This window comes from Physella acuta, unplaced genomic scaffold (assembly GCF_028476545.2).
Source record: "Physella acuta isolate Inbredline_101_S28 unplaced genomic scaffold, ASM2847654v3 ptg000806l, whole genome shotgun sequence".
NCBI classification, from domain to species: Eukaryota; Metazoa; Mollusca; class Gastropoda; family Physidae; genus Physella; species Physella acuta.
In genome coordinates, this window is record NW_026732324.1 from 17,934 (window position 1) to 39,336 (window position 21,403).

General features: G+C 34.1%; 2 protein-coding genes and 1 long non-coding RNA gene across 5 annotated transcripts; 1 reads left to right on the forward strand and 2 right to left on the reverse strand.

Moving 5' to 3' along the window:
• Window positions 1-889: 889 nt before the first annotated feature.
• Window positions 890-5,387, reverse strand: LOC131951277 (gamma-glutamylcyclotransferase). The gene is made up of 3 exons (XM_059313634.1): window positions 4,980-5,387; window positions 3,222-3,370; window positions 890-1,430 (listed from the first exon to the last, which is right to left on the reverse strand). The coding sequence occupies exons 1-3, from the start codon at window positions 5,229-5,231 to the stop codon at window positions 1,130-1,132; spliced, it is 702 nt and encodes a 233-aa protein (XP_059169617.1). The 5' UTR covers window positions 5,232-5,387; the 3' UTR covers window positions 890-1,129.
• Window positions 5,388-8,792: 3,405 nt separating this feature from the next.
• LOC131951278 (uncharacterized) lies at window positions 8,793-10,838 on the forward strand. The gene is made up of 3 exons (XR_009388406.1): window positions 8,793-9,098; window positions 9,190-9,461; window positions 10,711-10,838. It is a non-coding gene; the product is annotated as an uncharacterized LOC131951278 (long non-coding RNA).
• Window positions 9,555-21,398, reverse strand: LOC131951276 (Bardet-Biedl syndrome 4 protein). Of its 3 annotated transcripts, none has more exons than XM_059313632.1 (15): window positions 21,375-21,398; window positions 18,086-18,161; window positions 17,535-17,678; window positions 17,294-17,405; window positions 16,947-17,019; window positions 16,249-16,302; window positions 15,765-15,892; window positions 15,264-15,318; window positions 14,869-15,090; window positions 13,553-13,724; window positions 13,025-13,094; window positions 12,624-12,762; window positions 12,119-12,248; window positions 11,284-11,472; window positions 9,555-10,882 (listed from the first exon to the last, which is right to left on the reverse strand). In XM_059313632.1, the coding sequence occupies exons 1-15, from the start codon at window positions 21,378-21,380 to the stop codon at window positions 10,707-10,709; spliced, it is 1,746 nt and encodes a 581-aa protein (XP_059169615.1). In that variant the 5' UTR covers window positions 21,381-21,398; the 3' UTR covers window positions 9,555-10,706. The 3 variants fall into 3 exon arrangements, with proteins under 3 accessions (XP_059169615.1, XP_059169614.1, XP_059169613.1); XM_059313631.1 differs by lacking the exon at window positions 21,375-21,398 and adding an exon at window positions 21,144-21,197; XM_059313630.1 differs by lacking the exon at window positions 21,375-21,398 and adding an exon at window positions 21,135-21,264 and having other exon boundaries at window positions 9,556-10,882.
• Between the last annotated feature and the right edge of the window lie 5 nt (window positions 21,399-21,403).

The following is a 21,403-nucleotide window of genomic DNA, read 5'->3' on the forward strand; positions in this document are numbered from 1 at the left end:
GGATCATAGGTTAAACAAGAGAGTACCCTGTGTTGATGTGGTAGCTATTGCGTTGTTTAAAAAAAATCCAAGCATTATGTTTTGTTAGGGATCTTAGGTTAAACAAGAGAGTACCCTTTGTTGATGTGGTAGCTATTGGGTTGTTCTTAAAGACTCATGTGTGGTGACTGGAGACATTCCACCTTCCCCAAAAAGTTCACCCAAATTCTTGCCTCATTTTGATACAGCTTTTTCTTTGATCACTTTTATACTATGTGATCTCTGAACTTAATCAGGATTTTATTCTATAATTTTTAAAAACATATTTCTTTACTGTTGATGAAATCTTTGTTATAGATCTATATCAGTTTAAACTTAAACTGAGTTTGTATATATAGTGATGTATGTATTATGCTTGGACTTTCTAGAATTATGGCATAGGTTATAATATTCTACTCAGCTGTGCTGTTCCTAACAATATATTTGTAGTTCCATAGTTATTTGGAGTGAGCCTGCAATTACTGGCATAATTTATATCAGAATAAAGTAGACACATTTATCAATCCTTGCCTTGAGTTTTACTTTATTTACCACTGAAGATAACTGGATTTATGTTGATACATGCATAAGAACTTTGATTCACAAATATTCCTAATTGTCAAATCCAGGAATTATTATGGCTTATAAAGTACCTGATGTGGCATACAAATTCTGCAATTTTTAATTTTCTTTTCTAAATTTACCTATTGCTTTTGCATTTAAAAAAAAGGGACGTTGTAATAATTATTTTGCAATTATTAGTGGTAAGCCAAGAGTAGCCTCCATAACATAATATAATTTACATTTGGCTTATTTACACATGCTTTACATATGTTTATTAAACACACAAAACAACACCACATTTAAAACAGGTAATTTATTTAACATTCTATAAAGTAACATCTTTAAAAATTTGTTCAGTGTTCAAAGAAATGAAATCAACATATTTTTTGTAGAATCTATGTTAACATCTATATACACATTGACATCAACTTAATATATGTATGTATTTTATACACTAATGGAATCATGTAAAACAATTCACCTAGATAGGAGAGAAACAACATAAACATTAAATACACCTTAAAATAATAAACAAAAAATACAATCATCATAATTCTTTTGGAATGGTTCCATTGATGTGATGACCTCTGAACTTCTCTATCATCTCCATCACTTTGATATACCTAGGCGGGGGAGTATTGTTGCCGTTGTGGGGGAAAGATTCCAGGAATGTGATGTAATCCGCCGGGAGACCGTTCTGCTTGGCGCCATCGATGATGACCTTGAGGTAGTATGGGCTGGGCAGCTTGTTACCGTTAGGCTCGAGACACATTTCATAGGTCCGGCACGGGACTGGTTGGCCGTCAACATCAACAGTCACCTCGTAGGCTCGGTAGCCCATTTCCTGTCTTCAAAACAAGTACAACGTGTGAAGACTACGACATAAGACAAGTACTAAGTTTGATGACTACGACATAAAGCAAGTACTAAGTGTGAAGACAACGACATAAAACAAGTACTAAGTGTGAAGACTACGACATAAAGCAAGTACTAAGTGTGAAGACTACGACATAAAGCAAGTACTAATTGTGAAGATTACGACATACAGCAAGTACTAACTGTGAAGACGACGACATAAAGCAAGTACTAAGTGTGAAGACGACGACATAAAGTAAGTACTAAGTGTGAAGACTACGACATAAAGCAAGTACTAAGTGTGAAGACTACGACATAAAGCAAGCACTAAGTGTGAAGACTACGACATAAAACAAGTACTAAGTGTGAAGACTACGACATAAAGTAAGTACTAAGTGTGAAGACTACGAAATAAAACAAGTAATAAGTGTGAAGACGACGACATAAGACAAGTACTAAGTGTGAAGACTACGACATAAAGCAAGTACTAAGTGTGAAGACTACGACATAAAGCAAGTACTAACTGTGAAGACTACGACATAAAGCAAGTACTAAGTGTGAAGACTACGACATAAAACAAGTACTAATTGTGAAAACTACGACATAAAGCAAGTACTAAGTGTGAAGACTACGACATAAAGCAAGTACTAAGTGTTAAGACTACGACATAAAGCAAGTACTAAGTGAGAAGACTACGACATAAAGCAAGTACTAACTGTGAAGACTAAGACATAAAACAAGTACTAATTGTGAAAACTACGACATAAAGCAAGTACTAAGTGTGAAGACTACGACATAAAGCAAGTACTAACTGTGAAGACTACGACATAAAACAAGTACTAATTGTGAAGGCTACGACATAAAGCAAGTAGGGCCTACTAAGTGTGAAGACTACGACATAAAGCAAGTACTAAGTGTTAAGACTGCGACATAAAGCAAGTACTAAGTGTGAAGACTACGACATAAAGCAAGTACTAACTGTGAAGACTACGACATAAAGCAAGTACTAACTGTGAAGACTACGACATAAAGCAAGTACTAACTGTGAAGACTACGACATAAAGCAAGTACTAATTGTGAAGGCTACGACATAAAGCAAGAACTAAGTGTGAAGACTACGACATAAAGCAAGAACTAAGTGTGAAGACTACGACATAAAGCAAGTACTAAGTGTGAAGACTACGACATAAAGCAAGTACTAAGTGTGAAGACTACGACATAATCAAACATTGTAACTCACATCATGTCTTCAACATAAACAAAGAGTGGTATCAAAACTACTACGACTCTTTCAAACATTTTTAGCTCTTTATGTCTTACCATCATACATTGTAGCAATTGTAGGTCTAATGCACACCTACAGAGTTTCTTCCAGGCATCTCTTGGGGGAGGGGGAAGGGGGCTCTGAAGAAAGTGCCGCCACCCTCCCTGCCCCCCGAACCGAATTTATATAGAAAAAATATACTTTTACGAGTGTCCGTCCCCCCCCCCCCCCCCGCCCCCGCGGACCGGAGAAAAGAGAATGGAAGAAACACTGCACACCTCCCTTTGTGTTGATATCAAACATCTATTTAAAAACATTTGAGAAAGTCGTATATAAATTATACAACTCGAACCATGGTCAACACAAATAGACACGTGACCTTAATATATAAACATGTTGAAGTCTACGTGATGTAAAAATGTGACGCAGGTTAGGAAAAATGAAACAACTGTCAGCTTTTGGAATCTTAAAACAAAAAAGTTAAAACATAACAGACGGTATCTAAAAAAAGCAGACTTACTCGTCCAGTGTCTTCAGATGTTCCAAGTCCATATCCCACACCACCCCCCACACAAAGTCGTCCACACTGCCTGGTCGGATGGTGGCTGTAGCGCCCAACCACAAGTCATCACCTACATCTTTTGGGGTGTCAAACGTCAGTATAAAGCCCTACAATAAACAAGGCATGGGTGAGGGGGGGGGGGGGCGGACACAAGTCAAAGTATATATTTACTATATAAACTCCATCTTGTTCGGGGGGGGGGGGGGCGGTAGACCCCCCCCCCCCCCACCCGAAGAGATGCCCGGAAGAAACTCTGGGCCTACAAGATCCGTAAATATGATATACTGATATTTTAAAACACTCGACTAATACAATTTCTCTTACAGATTTAAGTGGGGGATGGGCCATACGTTACGTCATATAGTTTACGTTGATTTATTAAAACCAAGCCTAACAGTAACATAACATCGTCACAAAAGTTAGACTTGTGATGTAGTTTATGGATACTCCCCTCCCCCTGTTAAAGTTAAAAGTCAGCTTTGGCCATTGACCTGATGGATTGTATCGTGATGAAGATGCACTTAAAAAAATCCATTCCCGGTTGGCACTTCTAAAGAAACCACTGATTTGACATTCAAGATAAAATGCCACCATTTGCATGCAATATTTATTCCTCTTCAAGACAACACACTCTATGGTGCTCTCAAATTGATTTCCTCTCTTCCCACCGTCTGTTTTCTGGCATGTTTTCTCATTGAGCCATCCGTGCCCATTCGTGATCAGTGGGGGAGCCCAGTAAAGGCATATTGTGATTCTTTAAACTATAATATAATTCAAGCTTTAAAATACAAAACTGCGGTAGATAATGTGGAATTGAAACAATAGAAAGGCAAATCATGGAGTGGAGATGGAGCAGGCACATGCTAAGGAAAGACGCTGGCAATAGAGCCATACAAGCAGAGTTTCTTTAAAGCATCTCTTTGAGGACATGGCTTTGTGGTGTGCAGGATGAGGCGGAAAGGATAGGAAGGAATTGGGAACAGCTGAAAGTAGTGACAGGATTCGGTGGAGAGTGGAAAGCTTTCAAAGAAGCCCTATGCTACGCTAGGAACGAAAATGAAAAATAATGATGATGCAACATACCATATAATATTATCTATATAATACTATATATATCTATCTTATCAGTCTATCTCTATACTCTATATTATATTCAGCCTGTGTCTATATATATATATATATATATATATATATATATATATATATATATATATATATATATATATATATATATATATATATATATATGTGTGTGTGTGTGTGTGTGTGTGTGTGTTTCTGTCTACAACTTTCATCCGATCGGGATGGTTCTGCAATTTTTTTTAATTCAGAAGGGGCGGCACCCCAGCAGGATATGTTTATGCGCCCCCGGATTTTCCGTGAGCACTATAGATCTAGTGCTTTTGGCGCCTACGTTCGTTTTAAAGGGTACGATGCACTATGGATACAATGGGATAATACAATATTGTTCATTAAATCTGAAACGGTACCCTTATAGTTATCGTATTTACAGACACACAGACGGCTCGGTCAAAATTTGTCCAAGTCTCGGTTTAGATTTTTGCATGATTACAATGCCAACGCCTCTTTTCTTGAACTGCGAAAACTATTAAAATTTCATTTAGTTTTTCTGCATGATTACAATACTTTCTCTACTAAACTCTATACAAGTAAGTAAAAAATATTAACAGTTCATTTAGTAAACAAATTTGTTACCTTTAATTTTCCGATTCCATGAAATGTTGCAGAAGGATTGTTCACCAGTATCCTCTCTCTTAGTAAATTACTCCCATAAGAAAAATACTGAAATTTTGTATCAGCCATTTTTTCCTTTATTCCAAAGAGGCTCCGCCAATGTGACGAAATAAACAGAGAAATATTGTGACCTGAATTCCAGGAATCACTCTTCCTAGATCTAGATCTAGATAATGAATACGCCCACGATCTCAAAGTTTTCACAGCAACCATTCAACTTTTATTGTGTGTTACTGTGTTAGGCTAGAGCAAGGGCAGGGTCGGAGTGATGCAATATTCAATATTCAATGAAGAGGTGTGTCACAAATCAGTGCGCATCGGTCGTCTGTTTACATGTGTAATCAGCAGTCGCTGTGCTGCGCTGCGAAAAAAACGCGGCTAAGGCCTAAGGAATTGCTTTCTAAAAATACCGAAACCATTGCATATTGACAACCCAGACCTGTTATTTCTCTCATCAGTTACATACATATGACATTATGACATTATCATTATGTGATTATTTATTATTTAATAAATTTAATATTATTTTATATATTTAACCAGCTTATTATTTGGATGATATTTAGAATCGACCCTTTGAATCCCGGACAGATCGTCCCCCCGGCGTGGCCTCAGCCAACCGGCGGGCTCGTTGCATTGAGTTAAATATAAACTCAAAACAATAATATAAACAATCTCCTTTCGGTCGGTCAGGCCACATACCACGCACGCATAGTGTTGTGTGTCGTGCCTTAACCAAAATAAACTATCTCCCTTCATTATCATTAGACTTAATTAATTAATTAATTTGCTAATTATAAAATTATGTATGATGCTATAGAAGTAGGTAAGTATAATTTCTTACTATGTATTTGTACTATTAAACATATTATTAAAGAACATCGTTGTTTCAATACCACCCTCTCCCCTTCTTGAACTCAAAGTTAAACTTGTAACCCCGTTTGTAAAGACTAGCGGTATGCTGTAAGGCGGCGGGTGGGTAGGGTATATACTCATTGAAAAAAAATCCACCGTGGTGCGTGTTATTGGCCTTGGGCGACCGTTGTTGGCGCTTGCTGTGAGGGGGAGAGAGGTGTGTGTTATACTCGGTGAAAAAAAAATGCACCGTGGTATTGGCCTATGATGACGTCGGCGCTAGCGGGAAGGGGTGGGGGGGGGGGGGGGGGAGACGTTTTTTTTTTTTTAAACCAAGAACTAGGCGTTTCAAGGCAGTAATGAAAATCAAGGACTGGTATAGTCATGTCGAATTTAACGAGTGATGCTTGCTGGGTCTATCATACGATTGCTTGGCGATGGGAGTCTCATCAAGCTCAGTTTACATTATTAACAGTGAACTATTGGGATGCTGTCATGCACATAGTAACAGCTACCGAATGTAGCACTTAAAACATCGAGTGCATCCCGCTCATTATAAATCTTTGAAATACAAGTTATGGATAGTCCAATAACTACTAATACTTGAAGGACTACCAGAATATATGCATTGTATTATAAAATTAATCCTTACTATATAACTAAAATGTGTATCCAAATATTTTTAGGCTAACGGGATCTGCATTTAAATAAACACAGTCAAATACCTACCCCATTCAGTAGAAATATTAGGCTACTTTTGCATGGTAGCACTACGGCATTTTTTAGATTTCGTAATGAGTAGCCTAGTCGAGCATTAAACTAGAATAAAGGGTTGTACTCAATAGCAATGACGATAATGAAATGCCGGCTTCAAATACCGGCTTCCCCGTATTCGTGGACTACAAATATAGCTCCGTCGTTTAAATGACCCCACCCTCCACCTTTTGCCTAGTTGAATATAATAAAGTTACACTTTCAACCCCGTTAGGATGCGTGAACTACTGAACTATTGAAAAAAAATCTATTCTGGTGTTAAATTCCCCTCCCCTACTCCCAGCATTTAACTTTGGGGCCATACACATCAGGAAGGTCTAGGTCGGCGTTTTATCTCGTGCAAGTTTACTCACAACACGACTACACACTATGGTTCTATCCAGGATTAAAGCTGCGACACTTACTTAGAGTGGGAATTATTCGTTAGATCATTGTGCTTCAAATTCTGTTTCATTTTAGGATTAGAGTGATAGAATGTTGGAATTCAGTTAGTTTGTTAATTAATATATTGATCTAAATGTCGTGTACCGTCAGAAACTAAATTTGTTGGCAAGGCACATGTGTAGGCTAAAGAATGACCTCTAGATCGAGCCAAAGATGGCTGGTTAAGGTTGACATACTGTGGTTTTCAAATTTCATGGTGATGCTTTTCTAACGGATTTTATTTTGTGCTTTCTTTGGGATTATTTTGTGTGATGTGAATATTCAAAAGTAATTTGTAAGTAGTATGCTTTTCACATTCAACCAACTTAACAGTTTGCGGTCGATCTGCGGCCGGGCTGATTAATTTACATTTAGCGAAACTACACACTACACGGCGCCCTAAGGCCGTTGTTTCAGCATGCCCTACTAGATCTAGTCAATTATAGACAACTTTAGAATCAACACATGTAGCCAATACATCGATTTTTATTTAATAATCTTCAAAAGCCATTCCTCTAGGCTAGGGTCGTTATTTTCACGAAATTGTCGTTTTCCAATTTGTTGTCAAGAAACTGGTATTTAGTTCACGAGAACGTACGAAAACCACTCATGCGTGACCGAAATCGTCGATCGGGTGCCTTCACGTGGTTAGACACGTGTTGACATGGGCCTTTGTTTACATCGAAACATAGCTCAAAACGGCCCTTTTTTTAATTAATTCTTCGAAAAAATGGCTATGTCCATTTCTAAAAAGTGTCATTTTCGGACCCATTTTAAAAAACGTAAAAAAATCCGAACTACACGTAGAAAAAATGGCTTTTTCGGCCCTTTTTAGCTCCAAAAACGCCGTGTTTACGGGTCGCGTGACGTCATCGTGACGTCAGCCGCCAACCAAAACGCGTTGAAAGCGCGCGTTTGATTGGTTGGCGGCGGATACTATGAAATATCAAGGGTTTTCTCTAAATTTTCCTATTTACTTTTTTAAAACGTTTTTCTTAACTCAGCTTCGCGTTTGTTTGTTTGGATGTTTGTTGTTAAAATTGACATCGAAAATTAGCCCACTTCTGATTGCTCTAGAGACCTGAAATTTGGCATGCATGCTACTTTCGCCTAACAATTTCATATGCAATCATAAAAACTAGCAATTAGTGACCGTAATTAGCTTAATTTAATTACGCCCCAAGGACCATAAAATTGAGGACATGATTTCTAAAGATACCGACAAGACTGGAGTCCTAATGACACAGTTACTTCGGCCACAATCGATGTGAGCGCGCTGGCCGTGATCGTATAGTTGTTAGTACTTCGCGTTGTGGCCGCGACAACCCAGGTTCGAATCCTGGTCGCTCAAGATTTTTAGTCCGTGTATTTATAAACACTTTTTTAAAAACCACGTTTTTCATGTGTAGCAACGGACTAAAAAGGAGAAAATAAAATACTTAAAAAAAAACTTTTTAAAAAACCACGTTTTTCTTGTGGACTAAAAAGTAGAAAATAACTATTTACATACATTTGATGACAAAAAACGTGGGTCGGGCAGATGGGTCGGGAAATTTGATGGTGAACGTACCCACGTTTTTTGTCATCAAATGTATGTAAATAGTTATTTTCTACTTTTTAGTCCACAAGAAAAACGTGGTTTTTTAAAAAGTTTTTTTTTAAGTATTTTATTAATGATCATTTTTTTTAGTGCTTTGAAACTTCTGGATTTGCAAAAAAAAAAAAAAAAAAAAAAAAAAAGATTGGCCAGGCTGCTTTTGATGTGTGGTTTGACACCCCTTACCGAGTCAGTTTAGGTGATATGGCTGCAGTGTTAAAAAATGTAGATGTACAACATTTGTTAGTGACAGTGACAACAAGACTTATAATGCATTGCCTGTGCTGAGACCATATGATGTAGGTATAATTAAAAACAAATGCACCAACCACGTTTCAAAAGGCCTTGGAACAGCCCTCGGAAACCTACTCTTTGAAGAATCTAAATGTGGTAACTAGCTGGGGGGATTAAAGGCTGGAAGTCTGACACAGGTAATATGATTTGTGAAACTTGTTGAATTCTTCAAATTTAAATTTCTCGGTTAGCATAATCAGTATTTTGTCTAAGTTTCTTATTCAACAGGTGAAAGACATAGTGCAAGAAGTGCAAGCCTGTCAACAGAGGAACTGAGGAGGAAAATTTGGAGTGGCTTTCATCAGGCCTCCTCAACAGATGAAAGGCCTCAACACAAGGCCTGACAGAGAGAACCTCCTGGTAGTTCTGGCAACACGCCATTGCACATAATTCAAGACTTTCATCTCACAAAGACAGGAGTTCATCTTTCATCTCGGAACATTTTGCCTAACAGGTCCAAGATGTTTATAAGCAGTGACCACGGATGCCCTATTAAGCAGGTACAAGATGGGTTCAACTCAAATGAGTTTTCATTAATTTAGTTTATTTTCAATGTAAAATTTTTTGAATTAAAATCAAGTTTTATAGTTGTGATTTAAAATGAGAATTCAAATTATTAAAATATTTACTTAGGCATGATCTGGATTAGTACTAAATATGCCATATTAGATAAGCCAAAGATTCGAGAAATGACATGAGTGTGATCGGCATTATGCCCAGCTGCTTTTTACCCTCCCTTACCCGAGTCAGGTCTTTATCATTAGAGACAAAGAGCCTAGTTTGAGACTTATTGGGCAAGTGATCATGACTCAACCACAACACCCCATATCCTTATTATTTCTTTGGTTAACTTTGAAACCACTTAAAAATAAAGTTTTCATAATCATTAGTACAAGCTGTGCCTTGCAAATTTTACAATTTTTATAGAGGAAATTGCATTTGACGATCATTAGTGATACATTTTAAAATAATCTTCCTTGATTTAGTGTTGTGTACAGAAATTAGTCCAGATCTATTGCCGATAGCTCTGGTAAAAAAAAAACCTTTTAAATACTGCTGTTTTTTTACCCAATATATTACAGAAGAAGAAAAAAAAATGTTCCTTTTTATCTGAGTTTTTGGCAGTATGTATAAGGTTTTGGCTGGCTCTAGCAAACGACCACCTGTTGTACAACTCCAAACTTTTCTAGCAAATTAGCTGAGAGTTGTGTGCAATTAATTGTTCACTGGGCAGAATTTAGTTTAATAGTTGATATTTATTGATATGTTTATATGGATGTTTATGTGTTCACTAGTTTTTTTTAAAAGTCAGTAAAAGAAACAGCATAACGAAGAAAGCTTTAAATTAAGCACATGATGCACATTACTTTAAGGACATTTATTAAATTAAACAGCGATTGCAACAAGTACATTTTATAAAAACAATAAAATATTTTAAAAAGTTAAAAAGAAATTACAATAACTTTTATGTAATGACATATCACAAACAGGAACTTAATTATTTGCTCTTTAAACCTTTAACTATCTTTAACATAAACTGATAACAACCTTTTAATTAAAATGAAATTAATACTCAAGAAAAACTATTAAAATGATACCACATGTATAACTAGTTGTAATACTTAAAAATTTGAAACTATTTTGAAGTGTGCAAGTTTAATAGAAAAGCCATACCTATTTTTAAAATCTACATATGCTTGGCTATGATCCTTCAAAAGACTAATAAAATAATGTATCTATTTCTTTTAGTTGGCAAGTGGAGGGTGTTTGATCCCATTTTTTCTTGGTTGTGTCCCTTGTACATCTTCAAGAATGTCATCATCATCATCTTCTGGTAGATGACTTGGAGGTAAAGGAGCTTGGTCTATACTCGGCAGCCTACCTGCCTTCAGTCCAGGGAGAGATGCAGGTTTCTCAGCACCTGTTGAACATCAAACAATGTGATTTCATTGGAAGAAACAGAATTTCTGAAAAGAAATATCATGTATATTTCCATATTTTTTCTATTTTAATTAATGTACACAATTTTACAAGAGACATTCAAATAAATTAATTTGCCATCTAAAATGCAGTGGGGACTTAATTTCATGATTTATATGGAAAATACATTTATATGCTTATGCATAATGAAAAAAAAACTTACATTTAAAATCTTGTTGAATAGGACCACTATTTAACACATTAAAATTACATAGAGATCTAGGAAAACATTTGTATCTTTGCTAAGCATTAATTTTTAAATAACTGTATAATAACATTGATAAACTTTTTTCCCATAAATAACTCCTTAATTTTTTTTAAAACCATATTTTTAATATTCACCTAAGGGAGGTAGCTTTGAATCAGTAAAGTCTAAGGGAGATGATAATGGTCTGCCATTTATAGTATTGATGCCAGAGCTGGATAAATTAGTTAAAGATGATTCACTCATAACATCTGGTTCTTCATCCAGTGGTAACGTGTGATGCATGCCAGGAGATATCTGCTCCAGCTTTTCTTGTTTTGATTGAGCTAGTAAATCACATATTTTCAAAACTTTGATTAAATATTTTTTATAGGGGTAGAGGAATGTATTCATGATGCAGAGATACAACTTTAATTCTCTTTTATAATATTAACATTTGTTAGAGCTGGAAAATCACAGAATTTAATAATTTCAATCTTTAACATTTATTTAAATCAAATATTGGAACTAGGATTGTCAACCTGCAGCTCTTAAACACACCAGTGCTTAAATAGTTTTAAGCAATTCTTTTTAACTAAAGTGTAAAACCTAAATGATGATATAATTAGAAAATAAAAGAAGTAACATATACAATGATTCTAAATTCAAAAAAGGTTGCCCAAAGAGGTAGTGTCAGGATAACTAGTCATTATAGTATAGTAGTATTACTCTGTGTTATTTTTGTAAGTTAGCAATTTTCTATCTTAGGTTTATGTGGACAAAAGCAGCGGAGAGTTGTGATTTCTTTTTAGAGCTGGCATTTTATTTGGATCTAATTATTCGGCAAAATATAGCCAGTTACTAATAACATTTTTCCTACCAGGGTTGAAAGTTTTATAATTAATAAATTAAAAAACAAAACATTTTATTTTTTCAATCAGGTAAAGTTTTAAATAATGTAACAGCATCTACACAAATAGAAAAATGACTAACATGGATTGTGTTTAGGTTTGTTGACCACGCTGTAAATGTTATCACCTCCTGAAGCTTCACTTAACCCAGTGTCCTCCTTTACTTTACCGATGTGGATGGCTGGTCCTAACTTAGATGCCAACTCAATCAGCTACAGGTGAAGATAAAAAATACCTTTTCATTACATCCAGGTTTTAGGAGAGTGATGTCAGAAAATGTAAACATCATTTTTTAAAATTTACACATTTATTAGGAACACAACTGATTTTTCAAATCAGTCATACAAAAATGGCTTTGGTTACTCTGCATAGTACTAATAATTCTAAGAAGGTGGATACCAATTTTATGTCAGAAAGAAGAGAAAAAGTAAAAAAAAACAACAGAAACCTCATTTTTTGGCAGTTTGGAGTACCTACATTAATATATGTTCTGATAAAACATTTCTGCATGAATCTTACCAATAAATAATATTAATAGATTTTTCTTGGAGGTAATTTACAAAAAACCCACAAGGGCAATTAATTACCTCAGGATCTGTTTCTTTACCAGAGCTTCTATTCAGAGTAACAAGAGCATCAAACTGTGTCAGTAAATGACTAGCTTTTCGTCTGTCTCCCTTGTTAAATAGTAAAACTGCATAATTCACCAGTATAGCTGGGTCTTTACTGTAAATGGTGTGAAATATTTATGTTCATTTTTAATTTATGTTAGTTCCAGTATGTGTTCAGATTTCATATTGTAGTGCTAAACTTAGCACCAGAAATAAAAAAAAAAACCTTCAGTGAATAACATCCATGAAAAAATATAGTTTTTTCTTTAATTGTTACTGGAAATTTATATCTAATAAAATTTAACCGTAACCCTAAAAATCTAATACCTTGTTTTTGACTTATTGTTCACTTTTTTTTAAAGTAACTGAGAACTTACTCATCAATTTTAAGAGCATGTTCATAAGCTTGTGTTGCATCTTCTGCATCATCCAGATGAGTCAAAGATACTGCAGATAAATAATTAAACAGACTATATTTTGACAGCAGTATTTCTAATAATTTTTCTTGGTTATCTAAATATTCCCACAAAATTAACAGACCTCAGCATAGATAAGAAACACCATATGGGGGTATATTATTAGTATTTGACTTTTTATACAAAATTGCTTAATTAAAAAAAAACAAGTCAATTGTTAGCAATATTAAGGGCTGTGCCTTTTATAAAATCAATTTCAAATATATTTAATAAAAGGTAGCGATTTCTTGTGGCTCAAAATTATTGTTCAATGAGTAAATAAATTAATATAATAGTTATTAAAAAAAATGGAACAGTTATATGACTATAATGGGATGCAAAATTTATCCAGGAAAAGTTTTTTTAAAGAAATATTTTTTTAGTATGTAAACAAATATAAAAAATTTGACCCCCTCCCATAACCTTCCAGCCGTTTCTTGCAAAACTCACCAGCTAAAAGCATGTATAGCTGAGCTAGGTCAGGCTTGAGGTTTATTGCAGCAGAAATGAAATGGAAGGAAGAAGCGTACTGCTGCATGGTGAGGTGAACTAAGCCCAGGTTGTACAAAATCTTCCAGTCAAACGGTGACAAATAGTTTGCTCTCTTTAGACAGCTGATGGCCTGTCAAAAACAAACCGACATTGTTAATCAATGCATCCTAAATTCAGACTTTAGTTACTTTCTATATTCTTACTTTAGTTACTTGAACCCTTTACTGTCCTATATGTCCAAATTTGCCTGAGATTTTTCTAAGTGGTAGTGTCCAATGCACCTGTTTTCACCTGAATTACTTATACTTATAGTACATTTATTTGCGCCAGTAACAGAATGTTGGTAACAAGATTTTGAAGATACCAGCATAAACAAGAAATAATAAGTTTATTTTTCACTTCTTTATTGTTTTTCTAACATTAGCAGTTCCTTTTCTAATTTTTTTTTAAAGTTTAGAATTTTGTTTCTCTAAATTATTGTTAATATAATTAGTAAAATTAAAACAAACTAAAATGCCTCTGCTATTGATTTGGTGTTTATTTCTGGCGTAACTCTCAAGCACATTGCTGTGGGCTGGCACAATATTTTAAAAGGATTTCATCAATGCTTTACCAAAGGTGCATTTTAGATGTGCGACCTTGTTTGCTAAAACTGAGTTATTTAAATGTGGGGTACTCTTTAAAACAAATGTAGGAGTATTCTCAATAACATCCCAAAGTTTCATGGTGATTGGATAAAAGGTGTATTAATCCATTTAGGACAAATCCACAAAGATACTTTCATTTTTGTATATAAAGATGTAACTAATACAGTGTTATTGAAAAAGAAAGTAGTTCCAGTGACTAAGTTGAATATATTTTTAGCCTACAAAATAATTCTTTTATTTAAATATCATTGGAAGTTGCATTTAGTTGACAATTTTTGGGATTTAAATTAATTTTTTTTACCTTTAGTAAAAAATAAAGCCATATAAAAAAATTTAAAACCATTTTCCTGTATGATGATCTTTGTTTTTGTTTATACGATATGTGGATATTTTAAAATGATTGTTTTAAAAAGTGTTAAAAATGCTTAGGTCTTTTTGCCTAGCTGTATGGGAAGTAAAATAGTTTAAAAATTCCTATATGGTTATAAAACCTTTTTTTGCATTGCTAGTAATGCAAACAAAACACTGCCCCTAATATTTGAAAAGAAATTTTGACATCCCCCTCTACATCAATATTTACACTTCATAGGTCACACAAAAGATATGAAGCTATAAAGTCTCTCTTACTGCTACATATTTCTTCTTTCCAAAGAAACACATTCCAATATTGTTCCATAGGGGTGGGGACTCAGGAATATTAGCAGCGGCTATTCTATATTTTGTGATAGCCACATCATAGTCAGCGTGGTTCTGCATCATGCTGCCAGCTGCCATTATAGCTTTGATGTGACTAGGGTCAAAGGTCATGGCATTTCCAAGGTTCTCAAAAGCTTTCTGGAACTGATTAATCTGTTGATCAAAGTATTTAAAAAAATATAATTTAAAATGTATAAAATAAATTGCATATAAAAATATTATAATAATTTATAAGTGTAAAGAAATTGTAAAACAAATTATTATAATCGAATTGATGAAGTATAAGAGCTTTTCTATTGTTTAGTATGAATAATAGTGTGGTTCACCTGCATATATAGAAGTCCAAGTGTTGTTAGAAGGTCTGGGTTTTCTGGGGAGTACCTGCGATCATAAAGGAGTGAAGAAAAATTACTACGCTGAGTTTAATTTGAGAAATTGTCTTAACTTAAAAGTGGCAGATTAAATAATGTTGTTTAATATCAGTGATAATGAAGAACAAAAAAAATTCAATATTTTAAGGCTTTGATCTCTGGATAAAAAAAGAACAGCCAGACACAGCATCCATTTTAATGTTAGGCTATATGGAATATGACACTAAAACCATAACTATAGAAATTATGAATTTTGATGTGCCTATTATAAGGTGGTTCAAACGTTTTAAAGGAACCAGAGATGGAGAATCTATATTACAGCTTTTAAATCTGTAAAAAACTTAACTTTCCAACCAAGCAGCAATTATAAAAAAGTAGAGAACTAAAGTCGTACCCAACATCCTTCCTATTGGGATATGGAAAAGAATTGAATAAACGAACAAAGTAGCAGCTTACTCAACAGCACTCCTGTAAGTGTCTATAGCAGCATTGATGTCCCTCTCCAACAGGTAGATTTTACCTAACATGACATAGGTCACTTCATGGCGACGTAGACTCAATGCCTGCTTTAGACAATCTTTAGCCTGGAATTGGAAATAAAGAAACTGTCAGTGTTTTTAAGCTAACAGTCCCAATTCATTAATATAATTAAGAAATTACCTTTTCTATCAATAAGGCAGATGGAGTAGAGTTCACCTGTTTCAGTGATCTTAGCATAGTAAGAGACTGGTAAGTTCAATGTCTTTACTTTCCAGAACATGAACCAAGTACCCATCAGTGCTGGGTGAAATCAGGGACATCCTATGGACTTGAGCCCAGGATTCAAACTCTAGACTTATAGATTAGTAGTAATTTACTCTACCATCTGACCTTGCTGTCCCATAATTAACATTAATATGAGCTAATTTTTTACAGGTTGCATAAAAAAGAATGTACAAACCTTTGTATATTCTCTCAGATACATATAACAAACACCCAAGTTGTGGTAAATTTCCTAGAAAAACAACAAACATAAAACAGCAATACCCAACATGGGAAAGATATAAAAGATGAAAATGAAATCGTGTTTTATTGTATGATTAGTATGTAGTTAGTAATTTAATAACATGACCTGTGACTTGATGTTGCTCGAAGTAAATCTCATCAAAGTTATATAGAGAACATATAGTACATTTATTTGTCAACCCACAGAATTAGCATTTTTCTGTTTCCTATTTTTTTACAATTAGACACATTTCTTAGTCAATTTGTTTCACATATGTTAAATCTTCATTATTGCTGGCCATGTCTTTCCACATCCTTAATTTATTTGAGACTGATGTTCTCCCAGTTAGTTTTACCAAGTTCCTGTGGTTTCTATTCTAAAAACAACTCATCCAATGATGTTAGCCAGTGGTTTTTAAAAGAGTGTTCAGTTTCATATGACTTTTACAATACTTAAACAGAAATGAACCTCATCTGAATATCTTCAACTTACTTGTATTATAATAGTTGACCTATAAGTTCAATGTACTAAAATATAAATTCAAGATATATTATAATAAAAGTGCAGACTATATTTACATTTCAGTTTAAGGCCTCAGTCAGTGTAACTTTAATTTGATACCTCACTTCAAAGATTATAAAATATAAACTCACCCAATCTTTTTCACTTATAGTTGCAGCCTGATTGTATACATCAATAGCAGCTTTATGTCTAGCAAGTAAAAACCTATACAAATGGAGTTTAAAATATGAAACACAAATTTGAATTTAATTTTAAAATGCTCCCACTGGAAGACATTTTTAGCTGAAACACTTTTTTCTGCACTGCAAGTATTATTTTTGATTCATTTAACCATATATTTGTTTTTAAACTTAACTTGATTTTGACATCTATGAAATTTTAAAGCATTCAATTATTTTTGTACTGACTATGCTTTTATATTTAGCATTATTACAGTAAGGTTATACAAATTAAAAGAGAAACGTGTTCTGCCACTTACAGTGACCTAGCAACTTGTTTGAGATTTTCTGGGTTCTGCATGTTTATAGCTGTACAAGTTTGGAAAATGTCAAGTGACTCTTGGATCTTTCCTTCTTGTCTCATTATCAAAGCTGCAAAGATTATTAAACAAAATTGAAAAGTGCAGACAGTTATCAATACTGGTAATTTTGTTGTTAAACACAAGATTTCAAGAATAAGAATAAACGGCAAGTAGGAAAAAAACCATTTAAAATAATCACCTTGAACATATAAAGCATATTCACACATGCCTCCAGTGTCTGCTAGTTGCTCACGTATCAATGCTTTGCATGTATCAAATTCCTTTCTTACATAATGAAGATGTATTAGCCAGTTGCGTCTTTCAAATGTAGGAATTTCAGGCGCTTCAGAAAAAAAGAAGTACATAATGGTTGTCATCTAAAAATAATGTAGAATAACTTTACAACCATCGAGACGATTTAAAATATTTTGTTAACTAAACCAGTTATTTTTCACAACTCTGTTAAAAATTTGACAATTTTTTTTTTCAGTGAGTGATTTTCTTTATCTAGTCTAAATTATATAGACAGGATATATAATACACTGAAAGCTGTATCAATATAAAGCTCATTGGACTTCTTACTGACTTACAATGTGTTGTTTGCAATTGTTAAGTGGTAGCAGATATGAGTGTAGGCTGTTAATTGATAAGAGTCAACTAAAGTCTGCAATAGAATTAGCTCAACAGCCTACAATAATGTAAAAAATAGTCAAATTATACACATTATCAGAATAACTGTAACTGTCATACCTTTCTTAGGCTTTGGCTTTGCTGGTTGAGATGTTTGAATAGGTACTTTTTTCTCAGTTTGATCTGCATCTTGTTTCTTAGAAAAAGAGAGAAAATGATTTTTGCTGGTTTTATAGATTATAGCCTTTGTAAAGTAATACTTTTACTCTGCATAAGACATAAAAAAAATTGATAATATTAATAATGTCCTTGTAAAGTACCAGTAACTTGAAGTATTATAATAAGTGTTTCTGTTAGTGTAAAGGTTACGGGTAAATAATGTGAAAGTTAGAGCTGTTTTTAAGTCTAAGTTAGAACACAGGTTAAGTAGCGTATAGTTTATGTAGGTTATAAAAATATCCTAATATATAAAGCCCACATGCATACTTCTCTCTTTCTCTCTCTGTCAGCAAAATATTTTTCAAGGCTATGAGATCAGTATCTTCAGCGACATATGAATGATTTAATGATACGGACTTTTGTTGAAAATAATATGTTGGATGAATTAAATGTATAAACTAATTTTTATTTTAAAGAAGTAGAAAATAAAATAAATGTATTTGAATGAAGAAACATATGTTAATTATGCAACTAGAAAAGTTTTTTTGGTTTGACAAGAAAAGATACAAGTAACACAAAAACAATGACTTCATATGTCACATGTTTAAACAACGGAAAGTACACAACACTTATGTCATCATTGATTTTAGGATAAAAATAGAAAAGTTGAAAATAAGCAAAAGTAATAAAACATAATATAGTAAAATTTAAATTCAATAAAGTTTAGCATTTAGAGTGTAATAAATAAGTGAAGAGCTTAGCATTAACAGTAAGTAAATGCATTAACAGAGAGCAGCTCCTCCGCTCTACACTACGTCTACACCTTCAGTAGCATCTTCTGTAAGCTCGAGCTGGCTGATTTTCATTATTCTTTAATGTATTATTAATACTAATAGTTTCGCTGTCTGTGTATCTATCTGTGTATGTATCTATCTGACAAGAACGCTCTAGAGAAAACACAAGCAAATTAAAAACATGCATAGTAATTCGAAAAACGAAGTATGACGTCGTCACATTTAGCATAGAGTAGAAAATAATCTCAAGCCGGAGAGTGCACACAGTAATATGACGTCATTGATTCTCGAGTAAACATTGAATAAAAAGGCAATTTTGTCTAATCTAAATGGTTTGCTGTGAAGAGTTTCTTGCATACAATTCTTCAGGTAGGGGCGAAGCCCCATCCCCGCTTAAGAACGTCTGAGCCCCCCCTCCCCAACTCAAAAGAAATTTCTTCATCGATACTCTATAATAAAATTACCGCCTAATTAATGTGTCTAATCTAAAAAGTGGTTTTCTTGCAATTTCTTTAATGCAATTCTTCAGGTAGTGGCTAAGCGCGACACCAGTGTTTCTTTCAGACTTTTTCCTCCCGGAGAGGGGTGGGGGTACTTGAAATTTTCGGGGGCGGGGGTAGAATTTTCTGGGAGGGGGCGGACACTGGAAAAAGTATATAATTATATTTAGTTGAATGGGACGGTAGACATGTTTTGGAGTGTGTGTGTAGTTGGGGGGGGGGGGGGGGGGGGAGGGGGGGGGGCGAAGCCCCCTCCTCCCAAGTAGAGTTGCCTGAAAGAAACGATAAATGCGACTTTTGTCATGAATGAGATTAGGTGCATGGTTTAGGGATATGCCTATGACTATATTTTGTATAAATTAAAGCGCCCGTTGTATCCTTCCTCAACAGGCCATTTTTCTCGTTAAACAATATTTGTCTTGTATAAATACACTTTTCTTATTAAAAACACTTAACAAAAAAACTGGGGCGGCATTTGGGGGATCTAATGCATTAAAGGCATTTCAATTAATTTTAGTGGAGAAAATTGCTTTAAGATATGGCAATTTGACATACGAGAAATATTATGGAAAGGGGTCATCCATAAATGACGTCACGCTTTTTTGACGATTTTTCCCCCCCCCCACCTCCGTCACACGTCGTCACAAAAAGCCAGACCCCCCCCCCCTAAAATGACGTCACACCTCAGCCTACAACCCTCCTCAAAATTGCAGTTGAATTTTTTTTTAAACATCGATATTTTCCCCAAATCTTGACTGAACTCTGTCAAAATAGAGTATTTTAATCAAGTCCTATTACAATTTATTAAAACAGTTTTCTAAAACGCAAAATAACATCTAAAATTTGTTTTCTAACATTGCATTTTGATAATATAAAAGTGTGACGTCGCACCATCTGACCCCCCCCCCCACATCACACACTGTCACAAAATTATGGACCCCCCCTACAAGTGTGACGTCATTTATGGATGACCCCAAAGAACTGAACTCGTATCTTGAGGTACCACTGTATACATTTTAACTTGATAAAGTTTGAACTTTGATTAAGGTCACATAAGTAAGTAGCGGGGCTACTTTGTGAAATATTTAGAATATTAGTAGAGAGGTTTCGTAGTCATTATGATTATTAGTTTCAGCCTACATACTACATACTGTATTGTTTTTAAAATCATTTTGAAAATTATTAGGAAGTATCTACATTATAACATTAAACCGCCACTCATCTTAATCATGATCTTAAGACTTATGGCCCTTATTTTATTTATTGTATTCAATATATTGTTAAGAGTTAAGTTAAGAGTAGGCCAAACTATGTGACTTTAAGAAGAGAGAATGCTTTTTTTTAAGTAATGAAGCATCAGATCCAGCTCAGTAATTAGTCTACTTAGTAATGTAATAATAATAAACAATTAGTAGGCCTAATGAATTGTTTTTAAAATTGTGATGAGTGTCACTACACTTACTAACTTCATCTAGATCTAGAATCTAGCTTTTTAGTCTTCTTGTTCTTAATCAGTGACTGAGTGAGTGACTGAGACTCAGAATTGACTTGGTTTTACTTTTATTGTGGTGAAAACTAATGAGCAGTCATATCAGGTAATAAAATAACATTCGAAATAGTTTTTGTAATGTAAAATATGTATGATAAATCATGTGCGATTTAAAATATTATAGAGTTTTAGACAATATGAGAGTGATTCTTATTTTATTTAACTACCTGTATTACCGAGTCTGCCATTGTGAAACTATTTACGTTAATATGGTAAATAATGGATTGGAGTTTAATTTTGAATAACTATCAAAACGCTGATAATCTTTTTAAATATTATTTAAAATAACTGTTTAATGTGTAAAATAGCTCTATAATTAAAAAAAATATTTATATTTCAAATAAAATATACATAGATTTACTATACTAAATTTCAATGCTACGCTACTAAGAAAACTTAATTCGCACGGGCATCGACCAGCCTCCGCAACCCTCTA